The 24,776-nt window shown below is 41.1% G+C and overlaps 1 protein-coding gene across 2 annotated transcripts in view; it reads right to left on the bottom strand.

Annotated features, from left to right (window-relative positions):
* Positions 1 to 24,534, bottom strand: part of Mphosph8 (M-phase phosphoprotein 8) — a 36,198-nt gene extending 11,664 nt beyond the window's left edge. Inside the window, exons 1-6 of one of the 2 annotated variants that reach the window (XM_087199452.1) lie at positions 24,186 to 24,534; positions 19,512 to 19,667; positions 11,988 to 12,839; positions 9,382 to 9,481; positions 6,313 to 6,567; positions 81 to 206 (exon numbers count right to left, since the gene is read on the bottom strand). In XM_087199452.1, coding sequence (XP_087055578.1) covers positions 81 to 206; positions 6,313 to 6,567; positions 9,382 to 9,481; positions 11,988 to 12,839; positions 19,512 to 19,667; positions 24,186 to 24,395 — 1,699 coding nt within the window. In that variant the 5' untranslated portion in view covers positions 24,396 to 24,534. The remainder of the gene's footprint in view (positions 1 to 80; positions 207 to 6,312; positions 6,568 to 9,381; positions 9,482 to 11,987; positions 12,840 to 19,511; positions 19,668 to 24,185) is intronic. The other variant, XM_087199451.1, reaches the window with a different exon arrangement.
* Positions 24,535 to 24,776: the final 242 nt, after the last annotated feature.

Genomic DNA, 24,776 nt, shown 5'->3' with positions numbered 1-24,776 from the left:
CTAAAATGAAAGGAAAGGTGAGTTAGGTTTTACATGTTCAGATCTGTTAAAAGAAGTTGAGTAATTCCGAAAGCACTCACGACTTGGAATTGCATCTGCTGTGGCAAAAGTCTCATCTTCCCCATCAAGGTGCCTTTGAAAATCTTCTAATTTCATCCATTCCAGCTGGAGGTCCATGCCCAAACTCAAAATCTGTTGCCTGCCATCTGCAATACACACGAGCCTTATTAACATACACTTTTTCTAGACTACTATAAAAAGCTACAATGCTATTTATTAAACTTGTGGTGTTTTAACCAAAACTTTATGTATATTTTAAACATAGGTCATATAACTAAGTCATTTTTTTCATTGATAAGTGCTCCAAAGGCATACAGATAATAAGTGGCTGGGCATGGTGGCACATGCCTGTAACTGCAGCACTCTGGGAGGCTGAGGAAAGCAGACTGCCAAGTCGAACCCATCCTCGGCAACTTAGCGATTTGGTAAGTGTCTGAAAACAAAAAAAAAAATCAAAGGGCTGGGGATGCAGCTATGTGCAAAGGTCCCAGGTTCAATCCTTTGTACAGCAAGGGGAATAAATAAATAAATAGATAATATGGAATTGTAAAATGGTGAAATATGAATTTTTAAGTATACAACTAATCTGCTCAACAGAATGCAAAATGACAAAGATTCAGTAAGAGGAATCATGAGTAATTTTAACATGACTTTTTTCCATACTTAGCCATTCTTCTTGGCTAAGTATTGCTTCCAACCATGTCTACAAATATATAAATTATACTAGTAACTAAGTAAAAAGCACTGCCTATCATCCTCCCACGCAGCCCAATCCCTTAGTGCCCAAAGTTCCCTGATCCCACAGTGCCTGACCCGAACCCAACAGCAGCACAAAGTACTGGTTTCTTCCCACATCTGGCAGACTTACAAGCCACTGAACACTGACAAGGGCCATATTCATTCCTCATTATCATGGCAATATGTCCCTGAGATCTCAGTATAGCTCACTTAGAGTGATTCCAAATGCCTACATGCTATTTCAAAAAAAAAACAAAATCAGTACATTAGAGAATTTTCACCTAAAACCAACTCAAAATATACAGATTTTAGGCAGATATCCTAGCAACAGAAACAAAATTTGTTAAAGATGCAAATAAGTCAACTTTTCAGAAAGCTTTCAACTCCAGCTGACACTTCTGTTTACTAACCCTCAGAGCGTGATGTCTGTCACTCACAGAAATAGCATACCCTTGGCATGAGACACTATGGCTTCATACTCCAGGGACCTATGAGCTGTGTGGCTCTGTCAGACTTCCTGCACCTCAGTTGCTGAATAACGGTAGAAGTGTTGAGCCGGGGGTTCTGCTCAGTGGCGCCTCACCTGCCTCCCAAGCGCAAGGTCCTGAGTTCAATCCCCAGTAAGGGGGCGTGGGGATGGACAGGGAACACAGAGACATCACACATACACACACACAGTAAAAGCAGCTCCCAGTCATAAGGAGTGTTATTCACATCTAATTCATCTAGCCCAACATAACAGGAAGTGACAGGCCCAATCCTAGCACTCAACCCTCTCTTGGTCCAGTGGAGAGACCTCCATTCTCTACTCTAGTGATAGAGAAAGCAACGTTCCAGCTCCAGATGTAGAAAAGGGCAGACAAGGACCTACTTAGGCCGAGAGAGTACCATTACTCACATGATCACTGCAATTAGCAGAGAACAAACCCAATCTGTCAGACAGGCTTCAGTTGTAGCTCAGATCTTCACCTCTCAGAAAGCAAAGTGATTCAGAGATCTGTGGCTCATTCCTACCATATGCTGGATGTTACTGCCAGACCTAATAGATTTAACTGTGAAGAGTGTATGCTGTCCGTGTCTGGGGCCACCAGTCTTCTGCTTGTCCCTTCATCCCTGATAGCTTTCACCCACAGTGTTATTTATATTCATTCTATGTTGGAGTCTGGGTTAGTCATGTCCTTCCTTTCTTAAAACACTTTAGCCATAAATACATGTATTACTAAAAAAGTAGTTTTGAGCTTTACAAAACTTTCAGTTCTTTAAATATTCTGGATACTAATCCTTTCTTTTCACCTTTTTAATGGTAGCTTTGTTGAACAAAATTTTCTCTCTAATCAACTATCATTCTTTCATGGTATTTTTGTTTTAAGATATGTTTTGCAACCCCAAGGTCACAATTATTTTTATATTTTTTTTGGTTTTTTGAGGCAGGGTCTTCCTTTGCAGTTCAGGCTGGCCCTGAACTCATTATGTATTGGCACTGAACTTGCAGTGCCAGTTCAGGATGGCATTGAACTCGCAGCGATGCTCCTGGCTCAGCCTCCTAAGTGCTGGGATTACAGGCATGTGCCACCATGCCCAGCTCACACACTGTTGTTTTTTTTGGCGCGCGGGGGGTGGGGTGGGGGGTGTGCATACCAGGGACCGAACTCCAGTCCTTGCACTTGTGCAGGAGGCAGTGAAACCACTGAGCTAAATCCCCGGCCCCACAAATATTATTCTTAATCTTCTAAATACCTAACATCTGAATATTCTCTACATAGTGAAGGCCTCATTCCATCAGGATTTTATTCTAGGGGACTCTTTCTGCAGAAACAATCAATTATCCTGACATGGTGACAAAGACATCCTCCGAGCACAGGTGACCATCTCTATCTGTCTCGTCAGCTCCACATGGCCTGGCCTGAGGTCTCCACTGTGGTGTGCTGTGCTGGTCTACTACCCAGTTCCACGGTAATTCTGTATTCAGTGCTAGCTTTAGATGGCGGGTTGTGATTACCATTGTCGTAAGTGGACTCAGCTTTTCTTGAGTCTGCATAAATTTAAAAATCATTATTTGGAAACTCCATGAAAAAACACTGAGTTTTTTGTGTGGGGCCTTGAACATGCTAGGGAAGTGCTCTACCACTGAGCCACACCCTCAGCCCCACACTGAGGTTTATAAAGCAGTGAAAGTGGTGTATAAAATTATTTTTCTATTAATAATGGCATATGTAGATTGTAATGACTTTCTCAAAAAACATTTTATACTTTTCTACATGTATTCTTTTTTTTTTTTTTTGGTACCAGAGGTCGAACTCGGGTCCTTGTACTTGCGCAGCAGGCAGCGAAACCACTGAGCTAAATCCCTGGCCCTTCTGCATGTATTCTTATATGTTGCTATTAAAAATTAGCTTTTTGGGCCAGGGATTTAGCTCAGTGGTGTCACTACCTGCCTCAAAAGTGCAAGGTCCTGAGTTCGATCCCCAGTATCCCCCCCCCCAAATTAGCTTTTCTGCCAGGCTTGGTGGTGCATGTCTATCATCCCAGCACTCAAGATGCTAAGCCAAGAGGATCACCACGAGTTTGAGGGCAGTCTAGGCTACATAATGAGTTCAAGGCCAGGCTGGACTCTATAGCAAGACCCTGTCTCAAAAACAAAAAAGGTTTTTAAAAAGATACTCAGGCTGGGGATTTGGCTCAGTGGCACCATACCTGCCTTGCAAGCACAAGTTCCCGAGTTCAATACCCAGTACCAAAAAAAAAAGAAAAGAAAAAAGGTTTTTTTGCCAATGGTTCAGTGATTTTTTAAAAAATCAATTGAAGGCCGGGGATTTAGCTCAGTGGTTTTGCCACCTGCTATGCAAGCGCAAGGACCGGAGTTCCATCCCCAGTAGAATAAAAAGACAAAATCAATTGAAAGTATCTTTTTTCCACAGTTGACTGGCTGGTGAAAAAAATCAATGCAGCCAGTATGGTGGTACACACCTGCAATCCCAGTACTTGGGAGGCTGAGGGAGGAGGATCACCTCAAGTCTAAGGCTGGCCTGGACTACACAGCGAGTTCAAGGCCAGTCTAAACTACATAGTGAGACCCTGTCTCACAAAAACAAGACAAAAAGAAACAAAAAAAATCAAGAATGTTATTAAATAATTTCTTCCTTTACAATTCCTATGAAAACACAAAAATTCTTTAAACAAGACTACATTCAATTTGTACACGTTCTATTTAGAATTTTTACATCAAAACTCATGCATGAGCTTGGCCTGTTTTTTTTCCTTTCTTACATAGTGTTTGTCTGGTTTTGATACTGAAGTTATAATGGTCTCAAATAATGAATTCCCATTTAAGAATACTTTTCAACTGTTTGGTAGTCCTTGTGTCTAAACCCATCTGGTCTTAGTGTTAAATCCATTTTAATTACCATTTCATGGTTTGTTTATTTGGGGGGAGTGGAGACAGGGTCTCACTATGCAGTTCAAGCTGGACTTGAACTTTACTATCCAACCCAAACTGGCCTTGAACTTTTGGCAATCCTCCTGCCTCAGCCTCCCAAGTGCTGGGATTACAGGCATATACAACCACACTCAGTTTTTAAGTTAAAAATTATTTGCTACAGTCAGACCTAGTAGTGCATACCTGTAATCCCAGCACTTGGGAGACTGAGCCCAGAGGACTGTGTCATGGGTTCAATGCCAGCAAAGGCGACATAGTGAATTCAAGGCCATCCTGAACTACATATTGAGACACTGTCTCCAAAAAAAAGAAAGATTATTTGCCAGGCATGGTGGCACACACCTGTAATCCCAGCACTTGGGAGGCTGAAGCAGTAACGACTGTAAGTTCAAAGCTAACCTGGGCTACACAACGTATTCAAGGCCAGCCTGAACTACATGGTGAGACCTTGTCTCAAAAAACCAAAAAAACTGTTATAAGATTACTCAATTGATTTTTTTGTTGTTGGTGGTGATGGTACTGGAGACTGAACTCAGGATCTTCACACTGAGCTATACCATTGGCCCTTAATTTTGAAGCAGAGGCTTACCAGCCTGAGCTGGGCTTGAGTTTGTGACCCTCCTGCCTCAGTCTGTCAGAGTGCTGATACCGCAGGCCTGTGGTTCTGAGTCGATTTTGTTAAATTGTATTTTTCCAGGAATTTCCCCATGTTGTTCACTTTTCAAATCTATTAGTAAGAAATGGCGTACAGAATTCCTTTATCTTTTTAATCTGTAGAAAGTCTGTAACTGTACTGCTTAAGGCTTTAACTTTCAACTTTTTTTTTTAACTTTCAGAAGCTTATCTATTTCTTTAGTCTCTGCAAGAAACAAACTTCTGGCTGTACTACTGCTCCCTCCTGTGTCTGCTCTGCATGGTATCTTTTGGAATTTTTTTTTTTTTAGAAACTGTCTCACTATGTAGTTCAGGTCGCCCTTCCACTATGTACCCCCCCACTGGCCTTGAACTTACAGCAGTCCTCCTGCCCCAGCCTCCCAAGTACTGGGAATATAAGCGTGCGCCACCACAACGGGTCCAGATATCATCCCAATTTCTTGCAATCGCAACAGTAACTACAAAATCATGTTCTACCCCAGCATCTAGGATCTAGCTGTTTTACAGTAAGAAAGTATTCCCAGAATATCCAGTCTGTCATATATTCTAACTTATTTTAAAGATTCTCTTAAAATTTTTTTTTTCCAAAAAAAAAAAAAAGATTAAAAAAAAAATTTCAGCCTCGAAAGCACAAGGTCCTGAGTTCAATCCCCGGTACCAAAAAAAAAAATTTCAGTAATTACAATTTCATCAGATTAACCTTGTTTATCATGTTCTCTATGTATGCACGTCTTGCTCCTCCCCATAGCTTTTACTCTGTATTCTACCCTTCTCAGTTAATTCCAATGCCCAAAGGATACTGCTTAAAACTATCTTATGTGGGGCTTGGAGATTTAGCTCAGTGCTTTCACTGCCTGCTGTGCAAGCACAAGGACCCGAGTTTGATCCCTAGTACCTAAAAAATAAACAAACAAACTGTCTTATGTGGTTGTATTTACTACAAAGTTATAAAAGGAAGAATATAAACCAGTCGTGGTGGTACAGGCCTGTAATCCCTGCAACAAGGGAGGTGAATGTACGAGAGACTGCAAATTTGAGTCCTATTGCAGAAACTTAGTGCGACCCTGAGTGTCCAAAAATAAAAAAGGGCTGGGAATATTGCTCACGGATACAGCAGCCCTGGGTTTGATCCTAAGTACCACCACCACCACCAAAAAAAAGTCTATATATGATGATTTTCTAAAAAGAATCTAATAATAAGAGGTTGCAAGTTCTAAAAATTTGTAACTTCTCAATGTGCATAGAAAATATTTTTGATACATTTAAAAGTCAAAGAATGACTCAAGTCTTCAATATAAAGTTTTTATTCAGGAAATCCAATTAAAATCTGTTATTTTCTGATCAGAATTATAGTGGTAGATAAAAATAACCAATATGGTGCACTTCTCTGAAAGCATTCTGCAAAAAGTATCAAACAAACTCACCCAAACTCTCATCTGTTGGACACACACTGTCCAAACCCTCCTGCTCGTCTTCTGCAGCAATGTGCACCCAAGTGTCAGTTTCATCTCTTGTAGTTCTCCTTTCTTTACATGAGTACTTGTTTTCCTTGGTTTTCTGATCTTCTGCGGTTTTACAATCCAGTATTTCTTCTTTTTTCCAATTATTCTCAGGAGCATCATTTTTTTCTTCTGTAGTTTTTTTAAATAAATCAAATGCATTTCTGATTTCCTTAAATGCTAATGCAAAAATAGAAACTGATGGTAAGTAGGAGTCACAGATTTCTGTTGCAATCAGAAGAAAATCTGGGTTAGTATGAGAAACATATTTCTAAAATTTTTACTAGTATCCATCAGCCTGGTTATAAAAAAGTATGGCCCAGATTTACAGTCAAAGCCACAAAGTCATTTCACAATGAGTCTTTCTACCGGCTGCTCATTATCTAGTGGACAGAAATGTCCAGGGGAATGGCGGCTGCTCAGGTCTTCTGAGTTACTCTCCTACAGTTGTGACAGTAACTATTCAAGGTGATGAGCCTCTGAATGATTCTCATTACATCACCAAACTTCTTACTGCCAAAGACTTCAGCCTGTCTACTACAGCAGCTGCCTGTGCAGGAACTGTTTCTGGTGGTGAGTGGGGAAAACAGTCAGGTGCCAGAACACTGAAAGCACACCTGATAAAACTACTGCCACTAGTGGGGGTTTTTTTTGGGGGGGAAAGGGGTATTTGAGACAGGGTCTTGCTATGTAGTTCAGGCTGGTTTTAACCTACACAGCCCAGGTTGGCCTTGAACTTGTAGTGATCCCGCCTCAAACTTACTTTTTTTTTTTGAGTGCTGGGATTACAGGTGTGTGCCACCTCACCCAGCATGCCACTAGCTTTAAACTAAAGATAAAACTGAGAAGAAATACTGGCAGGGTATATAGCTCAGTGGTACTAGCATGTGTAAGGCCTTGGATTTAATCTCCACCAGCACACCTACACACACACACACACACACACACACACACACACACACACGCACGCACACACAAAATAAAATGGGAAGAGAACTGGCAAAGGACTCACAATTACAAAGGACTCATAAATTCAAGGTCTGATTATCAAGAATACTGAAAATGGGCCGGGGATTTAGCTCAGTGGTTTTGCCACCTGCTGCGCAGGCACAAGGACCCAAGTTCAATCCCCAGTAACCCCCCCCGCAAAAAAAGGTACTGAAAATGAGACTCCTAGTGTCTAAAATTATAAATGGGACAATAATACTTCCACTGAAGGCTGTATGTTCACAGTGAAAATGCACCTGAAATTGACACAAAGTTTAAGGAGGGAGATCATAGGTAGATAAAGCTCAGTGGTACAGCACTTGCCTATCATGGGCAGACCCTGAACTTGATCCTCAGAAACTGGGCAAAAATATCCCAAACACACACACATTATATATACATATTTGTGTAATGTGTATGTGTGTGTACGTGTGTGTGTGTGTGTTACATATATATAAAAGAAAAAAATCTATTTTAATTATTGTTTCAGTTGCATACAGCTTTTGAGAGAAAATATTCCATCTCTTAGAATCACTACTTTTGCCAGGGATTTAGCTCAGTGGTTCCAGTGCCTGTCTCGCAAGCGCAAGGTCCCAAGTTTGATCCCAGGTACCAAAAAAGAAAAAAAAAAAAGAACCACTACTTTCAAGAGCATATATGTCCCAAATACTTTTCATACAGATAATAAAATTCTCATCTGCTGGGGCTTACACCCTATAATGGTGGCTTTAAAAAAAAAAAAAAAATCACTTGGTTCCAAGAGTAACATACATTAGGGATTCTCAATTTTCGTATATTGTGAAGTGGTCCAAAACATGTATTCCATATTTTTTCATGGTAATGGGGAACTCAGTTCCTTCACTCTGAGCTGCACACCCCAGGCCTTTTTAGTTTTTGAGACAAGATCTCACTAAGTCACTAAGTTGCCCAGGCTAGGCTCGAACTTGCGATTTTCCTGGCTCAGCTTCCCGAAGTGCTGGGATTACAGGCATGCACCACTGCATCAATATTTAGACAAATGACAGAGTTAACTACGATTGCTACTTTAAACAAAAATGTTTTATTTAGCACCCACTATAAGACATTTTTCCTGCCATAATTAAGTTCTTGTCTCTGTAATTCTAACCTATTCTGTCATACTGAAAAGAACGTTAATAGAATACATAATATACAATATATACACATACTATATAAACATTATATATAAAATTGTTATTTGGGCTAATCATTCCTAACCAAAAACCCAGAATCTGAAACACTGATGTTTCTGAGCACTGATGTTATACAAGTGCAAAATTCTATCTGTGAACCTCATTTAACAGGTCACAGTCAAAACACAGGTGAACTAGCTAGACGGCTATAATCCCATCTCTTGGGAGGATGAAGCAGGAGGAGCACCACAAATTCGAGGCCATCCTGGGCTACTCAGCAAGACCTTGCCTCAAAGCAAACACCACAGGTGAACTAAAACTACTGCATAAAATTACCTTCAAGTATCTATTTCAAGTATCTATGAAACATAGAGGAATGTCAGGTATTTAGACATCAGTCCCTAGTAGCAAGGTACCAGCATGCCCTGGGAAGACTCACTAAAGGTAGTGTGGAGCTTCAGTACTTCTGTGTGTGGATATAAGTCCTATCACAAAGATATTATACATGTTCCAAAATCAGAAAAAAATGCAAAATCTGAAATACCTCTGGTCCCAAAGATTGTGGATAAGTGATACTTAAACTGTGTAATACACTTAGATAACTGGTTAAATAAAAGTAATAAAAGGTGGGCCGGGGATTTAACTCAGTGGTTCCACTGCCTGCCTCTCAAGCACAAGGACCAGAGTTCAATCCCTGGTACCAAAAAAAAAAAAAAAAAAGTAATAAAAGGCTCTGAATTCTGCAGTGAAATTTTCCAATTCTGTGACATTCCTGCTTAGAAAGAGATTACCTTCATAGTTCAATTCTTTAAAAAAAAAGGAATAAAAATGATAAAATGCCAGTATTTACACTTACTCTTTAATCCTTTTGGTTCTTTTCGGCCCTTTTCTTCCTTTTCTGAATCACACCTTTTCTGATATTTCTCTTTGGGTTCATTTTTTTTTATCTCTTTCTCCTGAAAAAAGACATGTAAGACTTTAATCATGGATAAAGACCTGATTCTGTACATTTGAAAACTGGAAAGTATACGTTTGTCACATCCATGTCTGTATGTAACATAGTACATGACCACCAATCAGTACATCTTTCCCACTGCTTTCTCAATGAAGATTATCCTCTGACTATATGATAACGTACACAGTATCAAATTCCAAACACAACACCTAGGTCCGGGGATTTAGCTCAGTGGTTCCGCCGCCTGCCCTGTAAGCGCAAGGACCTGAGTTCGATCCCCCGTACCAAGAAAAAAAAACCACAACACCTAGTTGGATATGGTGATGCACACCTATAACATCAGCAATCTGGGAGGCTGAGTCAATAGGACTGTAAGTTTGAACCCAGCCTGAGCAACTTGGTGACTTAATGAGACCTTGTACCCCCCCAAAAAAACCAAAAAACAGGTTTCTAACTGTTTAACAATTATAGACTTAAGGTTTTCTTTTTCTTTTTTCGGTTTTTTTGGTTTTTTTGTTGGTACCGGAGATCGAACTCGAGTCCTTGAGTTTGCAAGACAGGCAGCGGAACCACTGAGCTAAATACCCAGCCCTCTTTCTTCAGGTTTTGAGACAAGGTCTCGCTGTGTAGTTCAGGCTGGCCTTGAACTCACTATGTAGCAGAGGCTGATCTCGAACTTGAATGGATCCTCCAATCTCAGCCTCACAAGTGTTGGGATTATAGGCAAGCACCACCATGCCCAGCAAGGCTTTCTTTCTTTGATTTGTTTGTTTTGCTTTTACTTCTATGCTGCACTAGCCTTGCCAAGCAGCAACTGCACTATGCAATAAGGACTGAGAAATTTTTGGTTTTTTGTTTTTGTTTTTTTTTGGTACCGGGGATCAAACTCAGGACCTTGTGTTTGTGAGGCAGGTGCCAGAACCACTGAGCTAAATCCCCGGCCCAGGACTGGGAAATGTTTGATGAATATAATGTCTGTTACAGTTTGCAACAGCATTTCTGTCTAGTTCTCAGTGACATAAATATGACAAAGTCTTCTGTGCTTTGTCATAAAAGGGGGGCTTTCCAGGTGACTATATTGGTGTCAAAATTAAGAATTTATGGTGTATTACTGTTGATTCACTTTGAATATATATTGCAAAAAAAAAAAAAATCAGTTTCTACGCTGACTTGAGAATTCCATTAAAAATAAAGTTACAGGGGCTGGGGATTTAGCTCAGTGGTTTCGTCGCCTGCTGTGCAAGTGCAAGGACCCGAGTTCGATCTCCAGTACCAAAAAAATAAATAAATGAAAAAGAAAAATAAAGTTACAGCTGGACATGGTGGTGCACATCTTTAACCCCAACACTCTGAGAGGCTTGAAGCTGGATTGTAAATTCAAGTACTACCTGGGTAACTTAGCCAAACCTTGTCTCAATAAAAAATAAAAAGGACTAGGAATGTATCTCAGGGTCAAGGGCCTCGGTTCAATCCTCAGTACACCAAAAATCACGCAAGATGTTACATAAAATCCCAAAAACATTTCCCTTAACTAAGAATAATTATTTTAGCTGGGCATGGTGGTCCACGCCTATAATCCCAGCACTTGGGAGGCTGAGATAGGAGGATTGCCTCAAGTTCAAGGCCACCCTGTGCGATATCACTCCCCCCTTATTCTTTCTACTTTTTAATTTACATTGCATCGATATTTTCACATGATTACATTCATGTGTATGTATAGTCTTCACTGCCATTTTCTCAAGTTTTATGTTTTCCTACCTTGACCTCCTAACATTCCAATTGCTATTACAATTTCCATTCTGATGCACCACCACACCATTTTAACCATTTTCCTCATAGCTAGACAATTTTTCAGTTTTTCACTACTGAGGATAATACTTCCACAAATAGCTTTATACAGATTGCCTCCTCCCTTTAAAATGATTCCCTTAAAGTCTCCAAACTGGGAATAAAAGATGAAAAGTGGTCCTTACAGCCCTTGATAAAAATTGTATAAAAGGCCTTTCATAACATGGAAAATATTGTCTATTTTGAAAAGTTATATAAAGATAATTTTTATAATGAGACAAACTATTAAATGTTTTATAACAACACAGGCTGTGTACTATTACTGAAGTAAAAAGTGATACTCTTAAGACAACGGGGGAAATTTCAAGTAGGATGTGAAGATGATACTGTAAGAGTTTCTACCCAATGCTACGTTATCATCTGAATATCTCTGAAACATTCTGACTTGTTAATAAATTAGCCCTTGATTTCCTAGTCATGGTTTGTCTAGAGAAAAACAAGGCAGAGACTAAGACAAGCTGGAGACACCAAGGTGGGAGGATCTTCAGCACTCAGAGCAGCCCAGGCAGTCCCAGCAGTGACTCTGCCCATGGCAACTCTCTATTAAACTGGCCATTTCCTTTCCTCCTCACTCTTTGTGAAGCTTCCTGACCGCTCTCAACCCAGCGCTAGTCTACACAGAGTCGTGTACCTCTCTAAGGTTCCCCAACTGTGCTTACCTCCTCAGCTGAGTCTGATGAGCGGAGGCCTCGCTCTTCCCCCGCTGACCTGGAACTCTTCTGTGATGGGACAGATGTCGGTGGGAACGGCTTATCTGACTCTGTGTTATTCCTGCCTCTGTCTCGATTCCTTTGCTTTTTAGGTAGAGTTTTCCTCTCTGAAAAAGCATTCTCGCTTTCTAGCTTCGTGCCCTCTTTCGGCTCTTCACTCTTCCTCAGCTTCTTTTTCCTCCTCTTGGCCTTGCTGCCAGCACCTTCATCAGCACTCCCAGTGTCATCCAGCTGTCTGTCAGAAAGCTTCTCTTGCACTGCATCCTCACCTATTTTATCTTTTGGGCTTTTAATTTTTTGTTTCTCTTCTCTGTTGTCAGATTTTAAGTCTTCACTGTTATCTTCCTGAAGAGGGGAATCATTAAGTACACTTGACTCAAACTCTAGCTGAGATTCAACATATTTCTCTTTTCTTGTTTTTCTGTTTTCTTTGGTATCTTCTCTTATTTTACCCTTTAAATCTCTTATTTCAGCCTTTTTAACTTTCTTTAATTCCTTAGTTTCTTTTATTTCATCCTTTTTGGGCTTTTTGGCATCTTTTAATTCTTCTTTGGCTTCTAAAATTCTTTTCTTTGTCCTTAAATCAAAAACCAAACTTTCAGAGGAGCTGTCCAGCTCCGATTTGGACTTATCTTTTAGTTTCCCAGTCTTTGCTTTCTTCTTTTTCAGATCATCTGGGCTTTTCTCTTCTTTCTGTCTTAATTTTTTCTTCTTCTTTCTTGGGGAAGTACCTTCTTTTGCCTCACTTTGCTGATCACTATCAGAGTTTGCCTCAAATATGTCATTGTTTAAGGACAGTTTCTATAAAATACAATGGAAGGGTAAAACACTCATTAATGTAATTTTATAATTTTTTTTTTTTGTACCAGGGATCAAACTCAGGACCTTGCACTTGTGAGGCAGGCGCAGTGCCACTGAGTTAAATCCCTGGCTCAATTTTATAGATTTTGAAAAGGAGTAAAAATAAATCTTTTAGAAAAATTTTAAAGCACATTCAACTTCTTAAAATTACCTAAATTGAAACTTTATTACCTAGATCTCTGATTTAGCAAATACTGTAGGTCATAGTTGATGCTAAGTATCAAACTTTTTTTTTTTTGGTACCAGGGATCAAACTTGGGACCTTGCACTCGCGAGGCAGGCAGCAGAACCACTGAGCTAAATCCCTGCCCCCTAAGTATCAATTTCAAAAAGCAGATAGAGGGGGTCAGGGATTTGGCTCAGGGGCACTGCACCTGCCTTGCAAGCACAAGGTTCTGAGTTCGATCCCCAGTACCAAAAAAAAAAAAAGCAGAGGAACAAAAGCCAGTCCCCTGGAGGTCTCAAAACTCCAGCTGGAATTCATGTAAGAATCTCACATACAACAAGCTGCAAATCATTTGAACTTCAAAAATCCCCAAAATAGCAAGAAAGAAATTTTAATAGACTCTGGCCAAAAATGGCAGTTACCAATCCAAAGATCAGCCCAGCCACTTTTAGGGATTGAACTCAAGGCCTTTTCACTGAACTAACTGCCCAGTACTTTTCACTTTTTTGAGACAGAGTTTTAACACTAAGTTGCTACACTGCCCAAGCTGTGCTCAAACCTGTGATCCTACCTCAGCCTCCACCAGTGGGCTGGGATTACAGGCAGAAGCCACTACAACACCTGACTGGTTTCTTAAGACTTAAAACTCCAGAATGTTCTTGAACTTGTACTGCAGTTACATAAGGAAGAAACTGTCCACAGATCTTATTTCCCCAAATGATTTGTGTCATAGAATCTGAAATATTTTCTTTGAAAATGTATCTTGCAGCCAGGCATGGCAGCGCTGCTACTAATACCATCATTCTGGGGAACTAAAGCAGTTAGATCCCAAGTTTGAGCACAGCTTGGATAACTTAATGACTTATACACTTTTTCCCTATTTTAAAATGTAAAAAAAAAAAAAAAAAAAAAATTCCGAATGAGGTATCTGTATAAATATAAAAACAGTGTGTCAAGTAACTTCAGCTCCCATTTCCCAAAACTGTTTTACCCTAAATAACTTAAGGGTGGAAAAAAAACAACAGTGTTTTCCTTATGGTGCATAAGCAGGAGATGGTGACATACACCTATATAATCCCAGCACTCTAGGAAGCCAAGGCAAGAGAATGGTAAGTTCAAGCCTAGTTTGGGCAACTTAGCCAGACCTTGTCTCAAAAAGGGGGGGGGGGGGGTCACTGAGGATATAGCTCTGTGCAAAGGCTGTGGAGTCAATCCCCAGTATGGTGGTGCTGGCTTAAGTTGTTCAATCTCCATGAATCATTCCATAAAAAAGAGAGCAACTAGGGCACCAATGGTGAACTTTTTAGAATTTTCAATGATAACAAATAGCCAGCTGCAGCACGAGTGCTGTATGTTTGCCACCATGGAACTAGGGGATCCAAAAATGCCCAGAGACAATATCTCTTATAAGACTAAGTGATTGGGGTAGGGTTGTAGCTTAGTGGGAAAGCAATTGCTTAGCATGTGTGAAACCCTGGATTCGATCCCCAACAGGAGAAAAAAGAAAATTAAGTATCTAAGAGAACACCAAAATAGTGTTCAATAGGGACAAACCATTAAGACATGTGTAGTATAGACACCTACACAGGAAACTCAATCATTCTGAAGAGGAAGGGAAGGTAGCAAACACTGGAAAATTTTAGTGAGAAAAATTACCAGCAAGCCTGGATGTCTCAAGAAGAGCAGCTGGTTCAGAAAGAGCTGCACACACGTGTGTGAATGGGCAGTGCAAGTATGTCCTGTAACCATGAACTCCCACAAGTAACCAGAGCCACAAAACAACAAGGGCTGGGGTTACTGCTCAGTGGTAGAGCACTTATCTGAAATGTGTGGGAACGTGGGTTCAATCCCCTGCTATGTCAGCAACATGAGAGTAAGCTCCTCCCTCCACCTACACATAAAAGCCATGATGAGAAGAAACTGCTATGAGTACATTCCAAATAAAATAGAAAAGGAAAATAGAAACAGAAGAGAAGATGGTGAGGGTAGGGTAGGATAGAGCCTAAAAACCTCACAAAGATGCTTTTGAACCCTTCCAAAACATAGTAAAGGATGAAAACAAGCAAGCCAGATGCAGTGGCATATGCCTGGAAACACAGCACATAGGTAGCTGAGGAAGGAGGATCTCTGGGAGTTAGGCCAGGGCTCCACTGTGAGTCTAACGCCACCCTGGACTACATAGCAAGACCCTCTCTCGAAAACATCTACATTTTCAGAGTAACATGAACCAAGCATTTAATAAAACAAGTCAGATACATGTGAATGTTTTTATGGAAAGAAATAGGGAAGGTGAGAATTACCTAATTCTAGGAAAGTGAAGTATACCTAAAACAGAAGAATTGGGAGTGGTAAAGGTTAGTTTTAATCTGAATGTATTTTTTTAAAGAGTTTCCTTTACAAAAATGGTGAAAGTACTGAGCATTTTGCTTGACAACTCAAAAACCATACTAGGGTCCTGCCACCATAGTATAAATTTTCTTTAAGACAGGGTTTTGCAGGGCCAGGGATTTAGCTAAGTGGTTCCGGCGCCTGCCTCGTAAGCACAAGGTCCCGAGTTCGATCCCCAGTACCAAAAATAAAAAAGACAGGGTTTTGCTATATATTCCAGGCTGGCCTCAAACTCACAGCAATTCTCCTGCCTCAGCTTCCCAGCGTGCTGGGATGACAGGCAAGTGCCACCATGCCCTGCCCAGAATTTTGGCCATTTTTTAAAAAATCAGGTATTCTTAAAAATGTGCTCTCTAGCCTAGGCTCTACAGACAGCCTTCCTCCCACCCTAAATGTGATTCAAACTCAAATTGAATGGAAAAAGGGTATCCACCAGTGTTCAGTCCATTATAAGCAACAATCAGTTTCTTGATTACAGAAAAATCATCACTATAGTTCTAAATTCAAGAACCTAAAAGAAAAAACTCTAAAGGAAAAAGCAAAATGTGAGCATTATTGGTTCAATATGTAAACAAAGTATAAATGAAATTTGGAAAAGGTAAATGGGCAAATCCTCACAAGATTCATAATTAAGGCATAATTAATGGTGGTGCACATCTGTAATCCCAGCACTCAAGAGGCAGCCTGAAGCTGGGCTACACAGTGAGACAGTCTCAACAGAACAAAAGAACTCATAATTAAAGTAATGCAATTATTCACGGAATCCCTGAGTCAAAGATAAAAGAATGGACAAATCCCTAAAAGCAAACTTGCACATTAGTTTAATATATCCCACTGTAGCCTACAAGCCAATCTTTTTTCTGAGCTAAGGGCTTAAATCTGACCTGAGTCCCTCTATCTTTTCATTCTTGCCTAAAACAAGAGCTACCACAAAGCAGTAAGATAGCTAAAAATAGAGTCCACAGAAAACAGGACATGGACAATTAGCCTGTGAACAATCTGAAATGGTTTAGTTTTGTGGGTTGTTTTTTTTTTTGGTGGTGGTGGTGCTGGAGATTGAACCCAGGAGTACTGTAACACTGAGCTCTTCTCCACCTTTTTACTTTTTTGAGATAGGGTCTTGTTAAAATCCTAACCTGCCCAGGCTGGGCTCCAAACTGCAATCCTCCTGCCTCAGCACCCCAAATTACTGGGATTACAGGTGTGTGCCACTATGCCCAGCTCAAAATTTGCTGCTTTAAAAAGTTATCAAAACTTCCACAAGGTCCTGAGTTCAATACCCTATACCAAAAAAAAAAATAGCTGGGGATTTAGCTCAGTAGGCCAAGGTCCCGAGTTGGATCCCCAATACCAAAAAATAAAAAAAGTTATCTAAACAAAGCCAGGCATCTGAAATGAATAGCATTTACTTCTCAGATGAAGAAGTAGCAACAGCAATTATAAAAAAAATTTTCAAAATCACTGGTCATTCGAGAGATGGCAAGTTAAAACAATGCTGAAGAGCCGGGGATTTAGAGCTCAGTGGTTCTGCCACCTATTCCACAAGCACAAGTACCTGAGTTTGAGTTCCATCCCTAGTACCAAAACAAACAAACAAAAAACAATGCTGAGATTCCATCTTGCTCCACAAAAATGGCTGCTATCAAGAAATCAATTGATAACAAATGCTGGCGGGGCTGTGGGGAAAAAGGAACCCCTCTCCTCTGTTGGTGGGAGTGTAGACTGGTGTAACCACTATAGAAATCAGCGCGGAGATTTCTCCAAACACTAAAACTAGAGGTTCCATTTGACCCAGCTATTCTTCTGGATATCTTTCCAGAACTAAATGCATCACACCACAGCAATATATGCACACCAATGTTTATAATGGTACAATTTGTAATAGCTAAATCTTGGAATCAGCCCAAATGCCCATCAACCGACAAACGGATAAAGACATGGTTTTTTTGGTGGTTTTTTTGGTACTGGGGATTGAACTCGGGTCCTTGTGCTTGTGCATCAGGCAGCGAAACCACTGAGCTAAATCCCCGGCCCAATATGGTTTTTTATACAATGGAGTACTACTTTGCCATAAAGAAGGATGAGCTTGAAATGGATGCACCTTGAGATCATATTCTTAAATCAGACACACATGTTTAAATACCACACTGTTTCTCTGGTATGAGAAACCAAAAATGCAAGTAAGAACTAAAATGTATGCGATATTGGGAAATGGGAAGAAAATGTTCAAATGGGAAGGGAAACAAGGGAGGGGGTGGGGGAATGGAAAGAAGGGACAAGAAAAAAAAAGATAAAAAAAAATGCAAACAATGCTTTTGTATATAAGGAGAGGAAGAGAGTTGAAGGGAGATGGGGAATGGGAAAAAAGAAGAAGCAAGATATATTATGTACAGGTACAAATCCCCTATGGCAAATGTTATCTTTATGTATATCTATAATGTACCAATAAATGTTTTGCTTCAAAATAATAAAAAATAAAAATAAACCCAGGCATGGTGATGCATACCTGGAATCCCAGCACTCTGGGAGGCTGAGATAGAACAGTCTCAAGTTTGAGCCCATCCTGGGTAACTATGCAAGACCCTGTCTCAAAAAATAAAAAGGGCTAGGGGCCAGGGATTTAGCTCAGTGGTATCACCACCTGCCTCGCAAGCACAAGGTCCTGAGTTCGATCTCTGGTACCCATTCCAAAAAGTAAATACATAAAATGGGCTGGGGACATACTTCAATGAATACCCTGGGTTTAATCCCAGGTACCACCAAAAACCCCACAAACCAACACACAAAATAGTGATCTAAACAGCTGGGGATACTTGCTCAGTGGTAAAGTGCTTGCTTAACATGCGTGAGGCTCTGGGTGTGATCCCCAGTACCCCCCAGATCATTTAACTAAAGCAGCAGAAAAAGTTAAATTAATAGGTAAAGAGCACAGATAGGGATGGATGTGTGGGAGACTGAGGGAGGAGGGGCCAGGCTACACAGCAAGACTCTGTCTTAAAAAAAAAAAAAAGAGCCAGGGATTTAGCTCAGCGGTTTCGCTGCCTGCCCTGCAAGCGCAAGGACCTGAGTTTGATCCCCAGTACCACCCCCCAAAGAAAAGATTAAATATAAATATATGTATGGGGGCCAGGAATTTAGCTCAGTAGTTCTGCCGCCTGCCTCACAAGTACTAGGTCCTGAGTTCAATCCCCAGTACCAAAAATAAATAAATAAATAAGTAAATGTATGTATTGTATCTGTAATAGTAACAGTGAAGTACAGAAAAAAAAATAAAACCAAGGCAATATTCTTTAAGTACACAAAAATATTGTTAAAATTTTTTTCATTTTTGTTACTTTTTTGCAATGCTGGGATTAAACCTAGGCCTTGAGCATGCTAGGTAAGTATTCTACCAGTGAGCTACATCCCCAGCCCCACCTTACTAACATCCATGTCTTCATTTGGATCTTCAGTGTGTGTCGTTGTTATCCCCACCCCTATCCTCCGCCACTGCCACCTATGCGTTAAAGACTTGGTCCCCAGAGTGGCACTACTGGGGTGGTAGAACCTTTAGAAGCTGGGACCAGTGGGAGGTCCTTAGGGTGTGATGGAGTGTGTGAGCCCAAAGGGAATAGGATCCTGTCTCTTCATCTCTCTTCCTGGATTGAGAGGGCATAAAGTCTGGTCTGACACACAGTTTCCATCATCGCCTTCCAGGATCCCCATCAGAGGCCCAGAGGAATAGTTTTGCTCAACTTTGGACTGGAATTTATTGAACCATGACCCAAAATAAATATGTTCATTATAAGTTAAATAAGATAATTACCTCAATGATTTCATTATAGCATTAGCTGATAACACAACCTCTCAGCTGTACTTCTTTCTCAGCTACAGTTGTAGGTTGAGTACAGAGTTCAAAAATCACTGACAATAGTCTGAGAATAAATTAGCTACATGAAATTTACACTAAAGAATACTATTATTTGTGAATTGTTTACTACACATAGTTTATATCAGAAAACTTATGAGAAACTTAAATACCTAAAGCCAGAAAAAAGACACAAGGTAACACATGATACCTGAATATCCTTCTTTACTGCTTTGGCTTTGTTCTCTGCAACTTTCTTCCTAAATTCAAGAAGAACTTCTTTACAGTCCTCCAGATGAATTTCTGGCTCCCAGGTATCATCATCTGATGTATATCCTTTCCAACGAACTTTATACAGGATTCTTCCCTGTGGTATAGATTAAAAACAGACAAAGAAGATACATTACTGATTAAATTTCCTAATATACATAACTGCTGAGAATACAGGAAAAGAACTTGAAAACTTCTAAATGGACATTAGTAACACATTATAATAAAGAACGCATATTCATCTCTTGAGGCAAATGACTTTAAGACCTTAACAGCACCATTGTGGTATTTTCAAAAGCAGAAGGCTGAGGTCTTTTTCTGATGAGAAAAGAATACGTAATATTAGAAAAACAGTAAAAAAATAAGCCGGGGATGTAGCTCAGTGGTTCCGGCGCCTGCCTCGAAAGCATAAGGTCCTGAGTTTGATCCCCGGTCCCCCCGGCCCCCCAAAAAGAAAAATAATAAAAGTCACATGAAGATAACAATTTGATCTATTTCCTTTACCTACTACTTTCATTAATACACATTTAATGATTTTAAGCTATTAGGAACATAATATTGTAATAAACAAAACCTCTCCTTTGTTTACCAAACATTTTAAAAAAAAAATACTGGGGATTGAATCAGTCTTTGCACTGAGGTACATGCCAGGGTGCTGGGATTACAGGCATGTACTACCATGCCAGGTAGATTGTTTCAATTTTTTGTTTTTATAAATAAGTATGTAATAACCTTGTATCTCTCTGATTAGGTTCTTAGAATAAATTCCCCAAAAAGAGAATGAGGTTTAAAACAAAAATGTGGCCACATGAGGTTTGTCATCTTTTAAGAAGTTGCATGATGCTCCTCAGATGATCCTTCTTCAACATTCCAGAAATTGGGGCCTGGGATATAGCTCTGCAGCATAGCACCTACCTGGCAAGCGCAAGGTCCTGAGATCGATCCCTGGTAGCCCCCCCCCCAAAAACCCAGAAATAATCTATTTCCTCGGCACCCAAAATTTTCCTTTGGATTAATCAGTGAGCCAAACTCAAAGGCTGAGAGAGGGTGGTCTTCTTATCCTATTTGATCAAATATACTAAATCACAAACTTCAGTGTTGTTTACAAAAACCTCAAGTGGATCTGAGTAAACAATACAAAATGTATGGAAAACAAGTGCAACCATAATTATGCATTGCAATAGATTTCTACAGCAGTTTGGTGTTTTCCTAAAGCCTGCCCAACAGAATAACAGCTCAAGCCCCACCCACTGTTCTCAAAGGTTATAGATTATTCTTCCTAGAAGTATGTTATTAATACAAATAAAAAATCTCCTATGTTAGTACTACTTAACATCAGTGAGAATCGCATACCCTGTAATCCAGTTACTTAGGAGGCTAATGCAGAAGGATCACAATTTTAAGGCCTACCTAGACAACACAGTGAGACTCCACCTCACCAAAAATATAAAAAAATAACCAATGATACAATAAGTAGAGAATAGCCACATGCAGGCAGACTGCTATCAATTCCCATCCTTGCATGCCAACAGTTTCAAGCTCCTAAGGAACGGCTGACTTGTTTGCTAGCAGCTGTATACAGGTTTTAAATAACATTGACGAAAATATGCAATGAAAAATAATATATAAATATATGTCGTGTCTTTATTCTTCTCACAGGAAGTAAGACTTGGTGTATCCCCCAAATGACTTTAATTAGGGAAGAAGCCTGGCATGATAAAAATTCATGTAAATCCAGCATGATGGTACATGCTTGCAATTCCTTCATGCTAGGAGGATGATACAGGAGGATCACTTGAGCCCATGAGTTGGAGAACAGCCTGGGCAACATAGAGAATAGAGACTCTGTCTCCAACAAATCAGCAAACAAAACTCATCAGGAAGACTTAATAATTCTAAATAAAAACTTAAAAATATATCATGAAAACTTAAGAGGCTAATTCCCAATCAAAATTGGAGATATGGCTGGGGATTTAGCTCAGTGGTGCCACAGCCTGCCTCAAGAGTCCAAGGTCCCGTGTTTGATACTGGTACCAAAAAAAAAAAAAAAAGAACAAAATTGGAGATATAACAAATTTCTCCACATATAATGCAACAGTGAAAAAAGGATTATCAACCAGGTGTGATGATACAAACTTATGAGGCTAAGGTAAGAATTTTTTAAGTTTGAATACAGCCTGGGTAATTTAATGAGACCCTGTCTCACAAAAGTTTTAAAAAGGCCAGGTATGGTGCCACACACCTGTGATCTCAGCACTGGGAAGGCTGAGGCAGGAGCATCACCATGAGTTTGAAGCCAGCATGAACCACACAGTGAGACCATGTCTCAAAAAAAACAAAAGAAAAACAAAAACTACCTTTAAAAAATAAAAAAAGGGCTGGGAGTGTAGCTCAAGTGAGAAGGCTCTGAGTTCTCTGCAAAAAAAGAAAAAGAAAAGTTATGTGTTCATCAAGAGATATAAAATAAAATTCAACATGAATTCTTAAAAATAATTTTTAAAAAGTCAATTTACAACTGCATGCAAATATCAAATATACCCTTTCTAAAATACTAATACTAAATACTAATATACTAAATACTAAATACTAAAATACTAATACTAAAATACTAATACTAATACTAAAATGTCCCCAAAAGGATTAATTAGGGTTGAAAGCTTGATTCCAATGCAGCAATGTTTTAAGGTGGGGGCTCCAAGTGACTGGATTACGGGGCACTAACCTCATCTAGAGATTAAGCCCTGATGAGCTCACAGCTGAATGGGCTACTAGGAGGTGGACAATAGTATTACAGACAGCTAAATGAGAAATTAAGAGGAAGTCAGTGCAGCAGATGAGACATCAAGATTGTGGCTGGAGATGAATCTGGAGAGTCTGACCTCAGCATAGAGACAGGATAGCCTAGGGATAAACAGCATTTGAGACTGTATTGTAACTAGCATAGCCACATAGCTGGGTGACCAGCTGGACCCATACTCCCCTTCCTCCCAGCAGTGTCTTTGTTCTTTCCACACTAAAAGTTATAGATAAAGTTAATGATACTCCCCATGTACCCTTGCTATGAGTGCCTTGCTTCCCTCCTGGATCAATCTTAGCTGAAGGGCCGGGGATTTAGCTCAGTGGTTCCGCCGCCTGCCTTGCAATCGCCGGTACCAAAAAACAAAACAAAACAAAAACCAAATCCTAGCTGAGTCACTAGCGTTTTTACGGGGGGGGGGGGTGTGTGTGTAAAATAATTTAATAATTTATTTTATAAAATTCTACCTTGGCTGGTGGTGTAGCTCAATGGTAAACACATGAGCAAGGGGCTAGGTTCGATCCTCAGCACCAAAAAATAAATACGTAAATAAATTATTTTTACTTTACTGCAACTGATAACAATAGTAAACACAATGGATTTCAATTATTTAACTCCCCCTAGACAGAACTTTCCAATATCAGGAACTGAATGCTTTGGTTAATCTCTATATCGGAACCAACAAGACAGATGGCACACAGTAGTTGATTTTAAAGTTTGAATGGACAGAAAAACACAAGGCAGCATGTGATAAGAGAAATAATAGACAACAAAGGAATACAACAAGGACTGATCACCGTGTGTAGTCTTCGGTCACTTCACGCCTATCCACTAGTACAGGTTATGTTTCTATTTTCCCTGCTTCGACTTTCCCCTTCAAGCCCACAATTCAGTCACTCACTTCATAATCTGATAAACACGAAGCAGTGACCGCATGGACTAAGTACCAGTGATGCAAAATTAAGAATCACATCCTCCAGGTTAAAAGTGCCCACCCAGAGCAGAAAAGGCAAACGTCTAAAGGAGGATGCTTTAGCAGACCTCAACAGAGACTTAGGCAAAATGTAATCCGGACAGAGATGAGAAACTACCTCAGGGATCAGAATCAAAAACAGGATCTCACGGGGCCGGGGATTTAGCTCAGTGGTTCCGGCGCCTGCCTCACAAGCGCAAGGTTCCGAGTTCGATCCCCGGTACCAAAAAAACCAAAACAACAAAAACAGGCGTCCAGGATGGAAGAGCAAAAGTGCCAGCCACGTAGCGAAGGGAAGTTCAAGTTTACTTTGCGGTTATAATGCAGAGTGGAGAAGAATGGTGAATTTCGGCAGGTCTGGAAGATCTTTAAAGTCCACCTTCCAGCCGGGCGTGGTGGCGCATGCCTGTAATCCCAGCACTTGGGAAGCTGAGACAGGATCACCTCGAGTTCGAGGCCGGCTTGAACTACATAGTGAATACAAGGCCAGCCTGGGAAAAAAGGAATAAATAAAACTAAAATACCACCTTCTTGTGCGACCGGGATTCTATTCTGGGATGAATGGTAATTCCTTACTGATTCGGGTCTGGGAAACGATGAAAGGTGTGTTCGGAGAAACCTGACGAGAAGCACCACTTCACCGTCACCCCTTTCCCCATTTCGAGCACCGGCCTTGCCCCTGGCCCAAGCTCCCTCACTCCCGGGCGCAGCCCGCCCACAGGCCCGCGGCCGCCCCAGGTATGGTTTCGAGGCCGCACTCACGGCCGTGTCCAGCTCCAGCGCGAGCCCCCGGCCGGCCAGAACCCCACGCTCGCCGCTTCGCCTGCCCGCGCCCTGCCACGCACCGCGTCGGTCTTCATGTCCAGGATCCGTTCCACCTCGAACACGTCCTCCCCGTCCTCCTCGCTGTCCCCCGCGGCCTCCGCGGCTTTGGTGGCCGGATCCTCTTCACCTGACGCCCCCACTCCTCCTTCGACTTCACGCGACTCGCCGTTGCTGTCGGCACCCGATTCACTCTCCGCGGTCACAACTGCCCCTTCCGCAGCCGCCGCCATCGTAGGGCCTCCGTAAATTGTCGAGGACAACAGTCGGTGAGAAACACCGCCTAGCTCGCACTTTGGCGGCGTGACGCTCTCTGAGGGAAACCAGGCAATGGCGGACTTGGGGCACTGGAGTGACACGTGCAACAACCAATCACTTAAGGAGGAGCGCTCCCGAGCTCCGCGGAACCTACGGGAAGCGGAGAGGCGGGCCGGGCCGTGGGGCGAGGGAGCGGAAGAACGCGGCCGGGGCAGGGCCGGAAGGAGTTGCTGAGGGGGGAGGGGCTGGCGCGCAGGCCTTGAAGCGGGAGGCGGCCGGGCGGAGTGTGCCTGCTCTCTGGGGAGGCCGCCCGAGGCGCCACACCTGGATTTAACGCAGGCGAAAGATCCAAACAA

Source organism: Heterocephalus glaber, unplaced genomic scaffold (genome assembly GCF_053883595.1).
Source record: "Heterocephalus glaber isolate CG9 unplaced genomic scaffold, H.glaber_assembly_v1.0 deba00001719, whole genome shotgun sequence".
In the NCBI taxonomy this organism is placed as follows: domain Eukaryota; kingdom Metazoa; phylum Chordata; class Mammalia; order Rodentia; family Bathyergidae; genus Heterocephalus; species Heterocephalus glaber.
This window is presented reverse-complemented; position numbering and strand designations above follow the sequence as displayed.